The sequence below is a fragment of the Pinus tabuliformis genome, chromosome 9 (assembly GCF_031772625.1).
Source record: "Pinus tabuliformis cultivar Carrire ecotype Pingquan chromosome 9, CPIR1, whole genome shotgun sequence".
Lineage (NCBI taxonomy): Eukaryota > Viridiplantae > Streptophyta > Pinopsida > Pinales > Pinaceae > Pinus > Pinus tabuliformis.
The window spans coordinates 1,619,486,878-1,619,503,487 of record NC_142307.1 but is presented as its reverse complement, the minus strand read 5'-3'; the positions used below and the strand labels follow the sequence as shown (position 1 = coordinate 1,619,503,487).

Below are 16,610 nucleotides of genomic sequence, written 5' to 3'. Positions count from 1 at the left end.
TAATTTATTAAGAATAATAAATTCAAAATATAAGTTCTGCTCATCGGATTAAGACTATTTTTATATGGATTTTACACCTCTCAGAAAGAGGAATCCAACAAAAATATTAGCCTCTTAATCTGAGCATCAGAACATGGAGTTTGGACCTAGTTGTCCAATTTTAACACTGGGACATACATATTAACGTGTGGGAAAAAGCCTAGCACGAACTCTACCTCACTCATTATGGCCATCACTCGGTTCCTGTGCACATGTTGCTCTTCATATTGTGAGAAGGAACCCTTGCATGTTCCAACCCCTGGTGGGCAATGAACTGCCTCACTATTAAGGGGGTAATCACTGCTGTACATCATACAAAGCAAGCTCTAATCCTTGAGCTATGAGCAGTAATACAAAGAAAAATCAATAAAAATTAAAAGGCGCACAAGTGGGGTGGAAAAACAAAGGCAAAGTTGGCAACTCATGCATCCACGATTGCTCCTTCCTCACGTCTATAAACCTCAATGTAGAAAAAGTCAAAGTTGGGATTAAATCGACAAGGGTCCAGAAATTGAAAAAGTCGTTAAAGTCAGGAGGCTTTTGAAAAAGTCGGCAAAATTAAAAAAATACAAAAATATTCATTTTTATTGAAAAAAATCATTAAAAAAACTACCTCACTCACGATTTTTTGGAAAAACTGCCGATTTTATCTCGTCTTTTTCGAAAAATTCCCGATTTTTTCAATTTTTTTTTAAAAGTTGTTAAAGAAACTACTTCACTCCCGATTTTTTTGGAAAAACTCCCGATTTAATCATGACATTTTCGATTTAATCCCGACTTTTTCAACTGGGAAACAATCGCCAAAAAGTTGGCTGATTAAATCGTCTAGTCCAAAAAATTGGACTTTGCCGATTTAATCACGACTTTTTCCACACTGATACACCCAGGATGGGGATCCCTATGAGGTTGGTCCTTTTGACCATGGCACTTGGCCATGAAGTCTTTTCCCTTCCATTCCATCATTATTCACATGGCACTCATCGATTGAAGGGTCGACCCAGGACATGTTATTCCCCTCCTACCCTGGGCTGTAACACCATTATGTGACCAAGGCCACAATTTTGGAAGGGAAGCCTTGTATGAAGTGTTAATTTGCCCATTACTGTCAAGCTTGGTTCACCTAGATGCAATAATGATTGAATGTACCTAATGGTGAAAGTTGCAACACTGGATATTATGTGTAATTGGCAAGTGGTTCCATCTATAGGTTTGAGCAACTTAACTGGGGTTTAGGTTCTCCAGAGGGACATCTTGACACCCATAGGTAAGGCGTTGAGAGCCATGGGATTCTTGACCATTATAGAGCATTACTTGCACCCTTGGGCATCTCCAACACCCACAACGTTCCAACACTTTGCCCCACATTGTTGACTTTTATAGGATGATGCACCTAGACTAGCATGACCCCAGCGGGTTTAGCACTAATCAGATGGGATGGCAGCTAATCCAGGGCTGTGATGAAGATGGTCTCACACATTGAGACATGGGAGGGCTAACGACACCTTGAGAGCCCTTAATGTTGGAGTAGAGACAAGCATTTTGGCCGCTTTGAGACCCATTAGACCACTTTTGTGCCTCAAAGTTAAAACTGGGGTCCACAGTGGGAGATTGACAGAGATATAGGGGCCAACCCCTAGAGGACAATTTTAGAGGGCTTCTACATGCTTCATGGCACTCTTGACCCTGAACGCTTGCTCTACAAGGGCCTAGGCATGCATGATGTCAAAACCATCTCTCCTATGCTTTACATGCGTGGGGGAAATATTATGTTTTTGCATTGGCTACCATGTCACTTTGTGACCTATATTGTTACTTTCCCATTATTTTATGATTACGAGGGGCCAATAGGCTAAAATAGGATTCAGATTCCTCATATAAGTAGGAGGAACCTATAATTTTTGTTAGACATCATTACAACTTGTAGATTTCAGCCTCTCTTTAGAGAATTTCAACCCTCTTTTCTTGTGGTAGAGATGTGACGTATGAATGCACTTTGGTATTTGGAGCAAATCGTTTGTCTTTGAAGCTATTGTATTGGATCAGTGAATGGAATCATGCATGTTATCTTGTATGTGACACTATTGTTGAATGATTATTTTCTTTGTGTCTAATGTATGGAATATATTGAATCTAAGATCTGCTATTGTGCCCTAATTTGTTGAAAATCTATTTGGTTGAATCTAGGCATCATTATTGCATTCGTTACTCATGAAATAAAATGTGAATGATAATCCTAGTGGTGAACTTTGATTAACTCTCCCATGAAAGTTCTTGATCCATTTCATAGGTAATTGCAAGGGTTTTTGGTCGTAGGGCGTCAATTTTCTTTCCTCCTTAGCAACCTTTTGGTCATTTAATCAACTCATAGACTCCATCCACCCACCGATAAGGCGCTGGACCTCCTTTGCTGATGGTCACCTTAACGTTAATCCATGAGTTTTCTCTCTCCTCTCCTTGCTCTAATTTAGCCCCTTTAAGGCCAAGCGACCAAGCTAGGGCTTGTTGCGAATTCCTAGGGAAGAGGAATTTCCAGAGTTGGAGAGTCTAAATGCCAAGAAGTGAGTGGTTGCCACAACATCCCTTCTTTTGGTAGTCATTCACTTCAAATTCGTCCATAAATTTCTTTGCCCTAGTTACTAGCCCTAAGCTAACCCTAGTTTGGATTTAGCTTCAACTTGGGGGCTTATTTGAGGGTTTCATGTGCCTTGATCTTGCTGATATATATTGTTGGAAACCCTTTCTCTTCACCTTGACCTTTGGCCACCCAAACACTCAACCAATCAATCACACCCTAGGTCTTGTACCTCATCTAATAGGCCTCAATCAAGAGAGCAAATTGCCTTGCATTGGAGCCTTGAGCCTAAATTGTGACTTTCTTGTAGAAGGCCTCATCATGGAGCAGAGAACTTTAAGATACGCAGAATTTTATATATATAAATATTTTATTAAAGAGATGAAATTACAGATGATGCTATTACAATTGCGGGTGCCTGGCTTATATACCGCCATGGACACCCTTTGGGGAAAGGGCATGATCTTATGATCGTGCCCTTTCATCTAATTTAACTGAAAATTAAATAATAACCTAATCTAACTAATTTTTACATAACATTGCCTTCCTCTCAAAAGAATGCTTTGTCCTCAAAGCATACGTAACGACGGATGTTGTTGACAAAATGCTTCATTCTCCCAAGAAGCTTCTTCTTCGGGCAAGTCCTTCCACTTGATCAGATATTCCTTGATAGTACGATATCGAAGCTTTCTTTCTCTAGTAGACAAAATACCTTCTGGTTCTAAAATGACTCTTCCCTCATCATCAAGGGATGGAAGTGTTGTTTGTGCTGTTTGATTGTTACCTAGTGCCCTTTTAAGGCAAGATACGTGGAAGACGTTGTGAACACGACTTGTCTCTGGAAGGCTTAAACCATACGCAACTTGGCTAATCTTTTTGTTAATCTGATAAGGTCCATAAAACTTTGGTGCCAATTTGTTTTTTCCTTTCTGTTTTAAAGATAATTGTTTGTATGGTTGGAGCTTAACAAATACCCATTCTCCCACTTCAAACTCTCTTTCGGTTCTGTTACGGTCCGCTTGTTGCTTCATACGATTCCTTGCATTATTCAGGTTTTCTTTTAATATTTGGACGATTTTTTGGGTTTCTTCTAGTTGATCCTTAACAACGGGTAGATTTGTCTGGACAATAGCTAGATCCTTCCATTTTGGGGGTTCATACCCATATAGAGCTTGAAATGGCGTCATTTTTGCTGATGTATGATAAGTGGAATTATACCACCACTCAGCAAGATGTAGCCATTGAGCCCATTTATTTTGTTTTTCTGTAGCGTAGCAACGTAGGTAGGCCTCCAAACATTTATTGACAACCTCTGTTTGGCCATCTGTTTGAGGGTGATAAGCGGAACTCATATTTAGGTAAGTTCCTATATGGCTGAATAATTCCTTCCAGAAATTACCTTTGAACTTGGCATCTCTATCACTCACAATGACCTTCGGAAAACCGTGTAACTTGTATATATTTTTGTTGAGTAGGACTTCTTTATTGCCATAAAGTGAGCATATTTGGTGAGTCTGTCGACTACTACGAAAATCTTGTCCTTGCCTTGAGATACTGGTAATCCTTCAATAAAGTCCATCGAGATTTCCTCCCATTTCTGATTTGGAATGTTTAAGGGGTGAAGTAATCCTGGTGTCGTAATATTTTCGCTTTTATTCCTTTGACATGTGTCACATTCTGCTACATACTTCTGAATATCACGATTCATTCCCTTCCAAAAGAAAGATTGACGTGCATTGTAGTAAGTCTTAAAGAATCCTACGTGTCCAGCTTGAGTATCTTAAACTTAAACTTGGAATTTGTATTTAGATATATTCTTCCCTTATACCATAGGATATCATTCTTCCACTCAAATTTTGAGTTATTGGGAAGGTTATTGATTATTGTTATTACTTCTGGATCCTTGGCATACTCACTTCGAATTTCGTTAAGCCACTCAGGAACAACAACCGACATTGCAAGTAGTGTTGGTTCTTCATCTTTCCTGGATAAGGCATCTGCTACTACATTGTCTTTACCTCTTTTATGTAGTATTTCCAAGTCAAAAGCGGAAATTTTTTCAATCCATTTTTGTTGTTCTTCGAAAAGTGTTTTTTGTTGAAGGAGATGTTGGAGACTGTTATGGTCTGTTCGAATAGAAAACTTACTTCCCAAAAGATATTGCCTCCACTTAGCTAGTGCGTGCATGATAGCGAGCATTTCTTTGTTGTATGTGGATTTGAGGCATTCTCTTTTATTGAGCTTCCTACTTTCAAAAGCTATTGGATGTCCTTGTTGCATTAGTACTGCACCTATACCAAATCCAGAAGCATCACACTCAATGATAAATGGTTTAGAAAAATTTGGTGTTGCTAATACGGGAGCATTAGACATAATTTCTTTTAATTTTTCAAAACACCTTCATGCTTCCTCATCCCATAGAAACGAATTCTTCTTTAAAAGATTTGTTAGAGGTGCAGTTATATGTGCATAGTTTTTGATAAACCTTTGGTAATATCCCGTCAAACCTAAGAACCCTCTTAGCTTGGATATATTAACAGGTTTGGTCCATTCTTTTATAGCTTTGATTTTGTTAGGGTCCACCTTTACACCTTCATGGGATATAATGTGTCCAAGGTATTCTACTTCTTCCTTTCTGAAGGTGCATTTGGATTTTTTTGCGTAAAATTGGTGTTCTTTAAGTAGTGTAAGAACCTTATCCAAATGTTGCAAGTGCTCCTTCCAAGTTTTACTGTAAATTAGAATATCGTCAAAGAATACTAATACAAACTTTCTGAGATGTGGGCGAAATAATTCATTCATAGTTGCTTGAAACATTGCTGGTGCATTGGTTAATCCAAACGACATTACTTTAAATTCATAATGACCTTCGTGTGTTCGGAATGCGGTTTTTGGTATGTCTTCTAATCTTATTCTAATTTGATAGTAACCTGATCTTAGGTCCAATTTTGAGAAATACCTTGTGCCATGTAGCTCATCCAACATTTCGTCAATAAAGGGGATTGGAAACTTGTTTTTAATTGTTATTTTGTTTAATCCCCTATAGTCAATACATAGCCTGAATGACCCATCTTTCTTCCTTACCAACACCACTGGAGCAGCGTAAGGACTTTTACTTTTCGAGATGATTCCACACCTTAAGAGGTCCTGGATTAATCTCTCGATTTCTGTTTTTTGGTGATGTGGATATCGGTATGGCTTGATGTTAACCGGGTCTGATCCTGCCTTGACTTCTATTGTATGCTCAATTTCCCTATTAGGCAGAACCTTTAGAGGTAGGTCTTGAAATACTTCTTCATGTTTCCTAATTAGATCTTGTATCTCGGATGACTCTTCACTGGTCATATTTGCAGATAACATTTCTAACTGATGACATTGTACTACATAAGCAGGTGCTCCCCTTCGAATCATCTTCATCATCTGAGATGATGATACAATTTGGTTTTCTGGTGCTTGGAACCCATGTAATTTGTACTTTTGACCTCCCCATTTGAATTTTATAAATTGTACTTGGTGGTTAGCGGCATAAGTACCTAAGGTTCGTAACCACTGGACACTTAAGACTACATCTACTCCTCCTAATGGTACTGTGAAAAACGAAGACTCTAAACTGAAGTCTTGAATTTGCAATTTATCCTTATGACATTTCCCCACCTTTTCAATCCTCTTACGGTCTGCTACCATTACCTTCATGTTTGGTAAGGGAAATGAAAAAATATTGAGTCTCTTGGCCATGGTTGCATCCAAAAAATTGTGTGTGCTACTAAAGTCAATGAGAACCACCACGTTGTTCTTCTTAATGTGTCCCTTTAACTTTAGAGTCTGAGGTTGTGATATACCTATCATAGCTGATAATGACACTTGCGGAATACTTTCGTCATCTAATTCTGGTGAGAATTCTGGGGCATCTCCTGTTTCTTCTATGTCAGAATCTTCATTGTTTGAATCATTGGTTGCTTCACAATTATATAGGTTTTTTGGTTCTTTTCCTTTAGCGCACCTATGTTTGGGGTCCCACTTTTCACCACAGCGCTTGCATTTACCCTCCTTTATCCTTTGCGCTTCCACGTTAGATTTTTCATCTTCACGACGATGTGGTGGAACATATCTTGTATTTTTTGCCTCCGCATACTGAGGTGTTCTTCGTCTTGAATATGTTTTTTCGGCTTTTGACCAAAATATCTGTTCGAATTTCTTTTCGGCTGTTTTTGCTTTTCGTCTTGCTACTTCTATTGATGAAATGTCATGCATCTCAAGTTCTACTTGTAAATGGGCTTTAAGTCCCGAGATGTATGACTGAATTAAACGAGATTCTGATAACCCAGGTACTCGAGTTACTAAGGTCTCCCATTCTTGAGTGTATTCATCCACACTTCCTTTTTGTCGTAATTTGATGAGTTTTGAAAAGAACTCTTCTTCTTTTACACCTTGAAATCTTTTAAAAAAAGCATCTTTAAATTTTCTCCAGCTAATGACGTGTGTTGTTTTTTTCCACCACATATACCAGTTATATGCTTCTCCTTCCATTTTCATGGATGCATGTCTGAGCTTTTCGTCATCGTCAGTGATGTCATATATCTCAAAGTATTCTTCTGCTTTATTTATCCATGCAACATTGTTTTTTTCGTTTCCATCGAATTTAGGCATCTCAACCTTTGCCCTCTTCTGGTATGTGGCTAATGGTTGAGCAAAAAGAGGGTGTTGATTAGTAAGGGTATTCCAAAGTTGCTTGTTTGTAAAGGCCGTGTTACTTGCTTCTTGGTGGGGTGTCGCTGATTTTCTTGGGGATTCAACCTTTTCATGAGAATCTGTTGACTTTGTTGAATCTGATGAGAGGTGTTCTTGATTCTCTTCACTTTCTTTTAATAGCTCTTCGAGTGTACAATTCGACCTTTTACACAGAAGTCTCAGCATTGTTAAGGCATCTCTGATGTTTACTTCTGTTTGGACATGTTGACTTTCCATCTTTATCTCTATTCGATTTGTCGTATCTTGAAGATTTTTGATTTTGTCTGCTTGCTCCCCAAGCTTGCTCTCGAATTCATTTAATCTTTTATTGACCTCGTCGTGGTTGTTATTTATCTTATGCTCTGCGTCAACCAATTTTTTTTGGAAATCCGCCATTGTCATTGTCGACATTGAGCGGGTTTGCGGGGGCGTGTATTTATCTGCCAGCTTAAGGTTTTTTTTTTTTTTTAATTAAATTAATTTAATAATTTAATTTAATTAATAATTTTTTTAATTAATTAATTAAAAAATTAATTAATTAAACTGATGTTATATATATATATGTATATATAATATAATATAATTGGATAAGTTATGTAATATATATATATATATATATATATATATATATATATATATATAACATATATATGAATTAATGATATAAATATATTATATATATTATATATTACTACCGAACAGTCACGTTGGCTGACGGCACCCGTTGACTGTTTAGAAAATCGCGAATATCACCGCAGTTGATAGCGGATGGCTACGGTTTGCTGGTGAATGTGAACAGGTGATATATATAATGCGTGGAATTAGTGCGGAACAGCGTGAGGGTTAACTGATGATGGACGGTAGACGGAGAAAAAAAACGTGTGAGGAACAGACAGGGCCAGCGGACCGACGACCGGAACGGAATTTGCGAACGGATGGACATAGGGTGGATGATGCAGATAGGGAGGCAACAAGAGATGCGGGGACACAATGTGCGGGTATATGGTCAGCGGATAACAGGGAATAACAGTCGGACCGGCAACAGCAAGTGGACGGTGTGCAGATGCGGCGGACAGTGGATTTAACGCAATGGACGGTAGCAAACAACGATGTTGTGAGTAGTCAGAGAGCCGTTAGCTGTGCTGTCATGAGCCCAGGAGCGACTCGCTCTGATACCAATGGAGCAGAGAACTTTAAGATACGCAGAATTTTATATATATAAATATTTTATTAAAGAGATGAAATTACAGATGATGCTATTACAATTGCGGGTGCCTGGCTTATATACCGCCATGGACACCCTTTGGGGAAAGGGCATGATCTTATGATCGTGCCCTTTCATCTAATTTAACTGAAAATTAAATAATAACCTAATCTAACTAATTTTTACATAACACATCATGTCACCTTGTACTCTAACCTTAGAATACCCATTAGGTGACCTTCTCACATATTGGGAGTCCTTTCATTGGTGAAAATCTATAAAGAGCAGGGGGTTTTGGCTGTGGTGACATTGGGCCATCACCCCATTGTTTTTACTTGGTCTAGTAATAGCCTTGTATGGTACCCCTCTCCAAGGCATATTAGATTTTGTGGCAATAGTGACAATGGGTAGTCTTTTGAGTTGTACAAGATAGATCCTTGATGCTTGGGACTCTACATCAGTTGGGGGTGTTGGATTTTGTTGTAACAAATCTCATATGGTTAATTTTATCTTATAAAAGGATATTCCACAATTGTGGTGCATGGTAGTGAAGCTAAGTTTTGACTCACCATGGCTATGCTTTGGAGCTTCCATTTTAAGCAAGGCTTTTGCTCAACTTAAATGAGCTTGACAACATACACACATCATGTCATATTTCTTTTTAGTTTTGACATTATGCTTCAGATTATATTCGGGCAAGTGTACCCTTCTATTTTGGGAACATTACAATGGAATGTGGCCAACTTTTAACACTTGAAGGATTCCCTTGGCTGAGATACTGAGGTTGGGCGGATATTCTGCCAAAGTAACTTAGGACCTAGCACTTTGGCCCAATGACATGGAATGACTGAAAGTGGTGGAACCTATGTTGCAGGAAATGTTGAGTCAGAGGGCGTTTCTTGCCATAAACGATACGGAAACGCTGAAACACGTTTCCAAGTCGTACAATCACGTTTCATTGTTTCAATGATAAAGTGACATTTTTTTTGATTTTGCGTTTTTATCTTTTTATTTTTGCTCCCTGCCAATTTAGGAGTGATAGAGGGAGCTATTGAAGATTGCAAACAAAATTTTTTGAGTGGGGCAACCTAATATTCAAGCCTATGGCCCTAGTGTTGATACGCAGTTCATGGTAATGTTAAATTCTTAAAGTAAAAGTTACATTCTCTTTTATCTTTCATTTTCATCCTTTTACTTAAATTTTAACATTACCATGAAATGACTCAGGATGTTTGAGAGTGGTTTCGAACTCTTTGGATTTCATATGGAGAAAGTAGAATTTTAGATCTCACTCAAAATCTAGCAAACTTATCATTTTTTCAGGATTTCAAGATTGGGGGGATTGCAATGTTTCCATTGGATTTTGTCATGTACTAGGGTATGGAATTTGTATTTAATCAAGAGCACCAAGCCCTCTATGCGGGGGAGACTCCCAATAATCAAGAGCACCTAGGGTACTAGGGTATGGAACTTGTATTTAATCAAGAGCACCAAGGTCGTTCGACTATGTAGGAGGAGACTCCCAATCAAGCATGAGACAAGAAATTAGAAATTTCTCGTGGCAAGAGGGTCAAGCAGTAGATAATAGATTTACTTTCCTTTTCTAGTTTCTAGTACTTTTTATAACTATTGACTCTTTCATATTTATTATGGTATTTTTTGTAAACAATACCAACCTTCGCCTTGCATCTCGTAGGGGTCCAGAATATAGCAGTGGTCCTTCTAAAGAATGGGATGTGGATCCAGAAAGTCTTGATTTGGAGCTCTCTCTTGCTGCCTTGAATATTGAGGACCGGGAGCCTAGAAGTGGAATTGGCCAATCATCTTCTTTAGCTCCACCATCCATTGTTGAGCATGCTTCTGCTTCTATTTTTGACGAGGATTATGATGATGAGGATGAAGGTTGAAGACTATTAGTCTTTAGTCTTTATAGTACTTGCAGCCTCATTGTCTTTATTGTACTTGCAGCCTCATATATATAATAAAGGCTGATTTTGAAATTTGGATATATAATAAAGGCTGATTTTGGATATTGCTATTTTCATTATGTGATCATTCATGAGTAAATGTGATGTAAATTTAGAGACTTATAGTTTATGCATTGACATTGGACAATTTAATCATAATGTATCATGTATGCTTTATGATTGCACATATTTCTTAAATGTCTTTATATATATATATATTGCATTTCCCCATTTCCAAAATTTCGGGGGGTCATGTTTCGTACCCGTACCTGTTTCGGAAACTTGTACCCATTTTTCTGTATCATGCAACTTAGGGTAGAACATATCTCTGGGGGATTGAACTTTGGTGGAGTGTATGAAACATTCCCCTCCTTACCATTGAACCAAGATTCCGGTAGCAAAGTTTGATCGTTTGGTACCTTGAAAATTGGAAACTTCCAGAATTATTTCTGGTTTTTTATCACGTAAGTTGGTTTTGTGGGACACTGTAAATACTTTCGAATGCTTCAGCAATGGCATATGTGAATTCATTTTATCCTTCACATCTGTTACGCAGAATTTTAATCTGTAAAATGATGTGCTGTTCTACAGTGAAAAAAAATTCCCAAGGCTTTTTCCTTAACACCCTTTTTCATTTCTGTTATTAGTTTCAGGAATCATAACCTTACCTATGCTCATTTTTAATTAAAAACAAAAATAGCTCCTCTGAATTGTAACAACCTGGAAAATGATGTTCTTTGATATGGCGAAAAACTTCCCAAGGCAGGCATGAGGGTGTGAGTGTTCATAGTTTTTTCTATCATAAACTCGGAGAGTACAAATTCTGATTTTGTGTTTATCAGGCAAATATTTTGTTTTTCATTTCTCCTTTATCATCTTATAAAGATTGTTTTTCTGTCATGTGTCAAACTTCTGTTACTGGATCTGCCGGTGGAAGATCCAGGATCTGTGTTTCTATGGATTGGATTGGGATTCCATTCCAGTTTGCAAGTGCTGGAGAGTCTGATCGGGATTTGATTCTAGCAGGTTGGAAACTTCAAGACGACAGGCTGTCCATAAAATCATTTTTTCACACTTAACAACATAAAATATAAAATTATAACAACGCAAAGAGTGGGTACTGATAATACTAACATTTTTATATACTAAAATAGCCCCTCCTAATGTAAAACACGTAAATCTGAGTTTTTAATAGTGGTCTGAATTTCTGAGTTTGTGAGTACTTAATAGCAACAGTGCAAAGAACTCACATACATGTAAGAAAAAGAGAGAGAGAGAGTATGCAAACATAAGAGTAGATTGTTAAAACTGTACACATCTACACTATATATTGTATTATGTATTTATAGAAGTACAAAATTGGTGGGGAGTGATTATATCTGACCAAGTCTCCTAGGGTTACAATTATAAAATACATATTTAGGTGAGTACAAATGGTTACCTCTTTGACCCAGTTACCTGTGAAATATTTACAATGAGTTAGATGAACTACAAAACAAATTACAAATGGATTAAATATAAATATAATTCATATTCACACTAAGGCCACTACTTATGAGACTAGGGACTAATTTCATCAAGAGGGCCCATGGAAGAAATTTTGCTCTGATCATGTGATTCTTTACTCAAATAAAAGTAGGAGAGGGATACATCTTCTTTACTGAGAAAAATGGATTGTAATAGGATGGCTGGCCCTTCAATTCACTCATTTATTTGAAAGAGTAAATAGAAGCTTACACTTACCCCTCTTTGGTGTTGAAGTGAAGCTCTGAAAGCTCTGCTCCCCTATTTCTGGTATTGGAAATATTTTTAGTCCACTCATTCATCCTGTGATGCAGAGTCCATCATTCGCTAAACATTGAACAATTATTGGGTCACATCATTTTCTGTTTGCTGCGAGTTTCCAACTGAAGCTATTTCTTGCCTTCAATCAAAAGCTAACTTCTGATGTTCTCTTTTTTTCTTTTTCTGTCTTATCATTTACTTGTAAGATTAGAAGCTAGTGGTTAAAGTATTAGTATTTAATATTTATAATAGTTCAGAATAGAAATTGCATTCCAGGATGATTGTATACTGCAGGTTCTCATTGTTTTTCCCGAGGATAATGGAAACCAGCTATTTCAATATGATTGTGAATTAATAGTTTGTTATCATGCTATACCAGCAGCTTTCTCCTCTGGCACAGCTGTAAATTAATGTTGCCTCTTGTTTTGGCTGCTAGTGAACACCTTTTTTAGTGGAGCCTTATAGTTTTATGGGTTCCTTTGAATTTTCTTTTCCATAATATTACTGCACTTGTATCTAAAGAAACTGAATTTACATCATGCATTTTGTTTAAAGAGGATCTTGTTTACATGCATGTGGAAGATTGTTTGACTCTAACTTAGTATTCTTTTCTTTTGAATTTTTAACTGAACCTGCAGTCTGCTACGTGGATGATGATAGCTGTACCAACAAGTATGACAGCATTCTTATATTTTTACTCTCATGGAGAAAGTGATCTGGCAAAATGTCAGCCAGTGTAATATCTGTCCTCTTGTACATATTTTTCTTGGAATGCATTTTTTTATTCTGAACATAAATGAATCATAATTTTTTTTGTGCAGTTTAGTTTATGGTGAAGATATACAAAAGTTTCATCTTACCAAGCTGTATTGTTATATTCTTGTTTCTTATACTATATGCCGTTTTAACATACATTTACCTATTTCAATTCTGCTAATAAAAGCAAAAATAATTGAAACTTTTTGGTGGTTTCTTTTTTCCTTGAGCGCATAAGATGCAAACCTAAATATTTGTATGGTTGTTGCAAGATATGTACTATGTAATTTTTAAACTTTTTGTCATTCATTAGGTCCAGTGAAGGAGTGGGCTTAGGCCAGCTTATCTTGCCATGCAATGGAATGTTGTTCAATTCAGGATCCGAGAATATATTTGCATCAATGTTATCAAAATCGGACTGGTCATTGAATTGGTAGACCCCCCGGACCAGGAACCGGTCGGGATTGGAAGGAAACCGGTAAAAAAACCAGACCAAAAAACCGGTCAACCTAAAACACGTAAAATATTCAAATTTTAAAGAAAACCACATATATTTGTGTGCATCCATATGAATCCAAACCATTTATACACAAATAAACAAAAGTTCTCATTTATAGAGCATGTGAGGGTGCACATAACCAAAATAATACAAAGTGCAATCCATATTTGAATCGAAAATACATCAAAAAACAAGATCTAGATGGCCTCTAGCATCCAAAAAAAATCATGCTACAACAAATACCTATATATCATCAAAATATTTGCCTATATTGGGATCTTCATCATCAATATCACTCTCTATACATTAAAATAAGATAAAAAATGCTTAACATGTCAATTCAAGATTTTGTTTGAGTGATGGGTACATTTTTAGTAGGATCATGATAGAGGAGTTCAACAAACAATGCCACTAACTTCAAGGTACATAGAGGGATTGGTGCTCTTGATTAAATGCTAGTTTGATACCCTCATAGTCCATAGTTATAAGAACCAGACCGATCATTGAACTGGTAGACCCCCCAAACCGGGAATCAATCAAAACCAGACGGAAACTGGTAAAAAAACCAGGCCAAAAATCTGGTCAACCAAAAACACAAAATATTCAAATTTTAAAGAAAACATATATATTCACATGCATCCATATGATTCCAAACCATTTATACACAAACATAGCACTGAGGGCAATCCATCTCTAAACCGAAAATACATAGGCAAACAAGCTCCACATGGCCTCTAGCATCCAAAAAAAATCATGCTACAACAAATACCTACATATCATCAAAATCATTGCCTATATTGGGATCTTCGTCATCAATATCACCCTCTAAGCATTAAAATAAGATAGAAAAAGCATAGCATGTCAAGTCAAGATTTTGTTTGAGTGATGGGTACTTTTTTTGGTAGGCTCATGATAGAATAGTTCGACAACCAATGCCACTAACATCAAGGTACATAGAGGGCTTGGTGCTCTTGATTAAATACTAGTTCCATACCCTTGTACATGACAAAATCCAATGTAGTGTTGCAATCCCCCGAATCTTGAAATCCTAGAAAACTGATTTTCAGTGAGATCTAAAAGTCTACTTTCTCCATATGAAATCCAATGAGATCAGAACCACTCTCAAACATTACGAGTCATTTCATGGTAATGTTAAAAATTTAAGTAAAAAGATGAAAATGAAAGATAAAAGAGAATGTCACCATGAATTGCATAGCATTAGTAGGGAAATAAGGTAAAGTACTAGCTTCCCCTGTCATAAATCATTGCTTTCTTGAAAAAAAATTTGCGCTCAAAGGGTCCTTGGCAGCGATGTACAAAACTAGCCAGTTCAGTACCGAATTGTTCGGTTCAATAAAAAAAGGCTGGTTCACCACCAAACCGTCCAAAAACTATTCAGGTCACTGGCTCGAATCGGTTTTGTCCTCAAACCGGTCGGACCGACTAGTTCAAACCAGTTCGGCCTGGTACTGATAACATTGCCTCATACATGAAAAAATCCAATGGAAACATTGCAATCTCCCCAATCTTGAAATATTGAAAATTCGTTAAGTTTGCTAGATTTTGAGTGAGATCTAAAATTCTACTTTCTCCATATGAAATCTAGTGAGGTCGTAACCACTCTTAAACATTGTGAGTCATTTCATAGTAATGTTAAAAATTGAAGTAAAAGGATGAAAATGAAAGATAAAGGTTAAACATTACCATGAATTGCATAGCAATAGCATAACTATAGGCTTGAATATTAGGCACCTATTATGGGCTAGTGCCTAGCCAAGACAAAAATTAAAAGAAAAGAAAAAATCGGCCCCACTTGTTGCGTTCTACGCAACTTTACTAAACTGGTACAGAACTGGTCGGTTTGGTGAAAATGGCCAGTTCAGTATCGAGCCAGCCGATTTAGTACCAAACTGACCAAAAACGGTTCAATTCACTAGTCCAAATCGGTTTTTTCCTCAAAATGGACGAATCGGTCGGTTCAAACCGGTTCGGTCCGGCCCTGATAATGCTTCTTTACATATTGTTTTTTTGTTTGTTTTAGAAATACATCTTATAGATTCCATTTTGAGAAGCTGTTGTGCTATGCGGGGGTTGTCTATGCCATCAAAGTCATCTAGGACTTGCACTTGGCCTCATCGACACCCCCTCGGGGGATTGGAACCCAAGTCTCCATGTCAATAGTAAATACAAGCTTGATCATCTTGCTGCTTGTCACTAGATCACACTCCCATGTGCTTCTTTGCATACCTTGCTGCCCCAAAATTAATTGCGATTAATTTATTGTCTGGAACAACAAGCAATATGGAATTTTGCAACAATGATGTCATGGGCATATAATAATATTTAATTCTAGTCAATGTTACTATTTGTTTATCAGTCACATGATGTAATTATATTTGAGTGTACTAGAAATTCATTAGGCTGGTGCAAAATTCCAAAGCTATAATGAGAATGTAAGTGCCTAATGAGCATGAAGTTATTTTTGAGCTGTGAGCTTTGACAACTATAAATTACAATTCATATTAATGTGACTAGTCTTCTATGTAGTTTAATGTGACTAGTCTTCTATGTAGTTTGTTGGTAATTAATTCTTCAGTTACCAGAAAGATTGACCCATAAATATAGGCCTTGTTGCCGCCTAAATCCACACTTGGGTTAATGTGGAGAAACTATTTAACTCCACTTGGTGTGGCCTTGGGGGCAAGTTTCGATTTGAGCAATTGTCACTCAAATCTCAAGTCCTCAGTCTAGGCTACTCCTAAGGAAGCCCAGGGGGTGGACACTATGAGATAAAATCTACTTATGGTTATTTACTTGTAAATGCTTTGAAGTATATGCTATGAGATAAAATAAACTAAGGCGTGGTTGAAGTTAAAAGAAGTTAGACAAGATACAATCCACCAACAACAAAATGAACCATAGCATATACTTCAAAGCATTTACAAGTAAATAACCATAAGCATCATGAATCTTTCATAAACCATATATGTAACAATTATAAGCAAATGAATGAAGTACTTGGTAAGTAATGATATGACCAATAAGACCAATGCTCAAAGA

At 37.0% G+C, this 16,610-nt stretch overlaps 1 protein-coding gene across 1 annotated transcript in view; it reads left to right on the top strand.

The window, feature by feature from the left end:
- The window catches only part of LOC149155006 (EXS (ERD1/XPR1/SYG1) family protein), a 193,725-nt gene that overhangs the window by 72,576 nt on the left and 104,539 nt on the right, over window positions 1-16,610 (top strand). Inside the window, exon 7 of the mRNA XM_089444286.1 lies at window positions 12,934-13,029. Coding sequence (XP_089300412.1) covers window positions 12,934-13,029 — 96 coding nt within the window. The remainder of the gene's footprint in view (window positions 1-12,933; window positions 13,030-16,610) is intronic.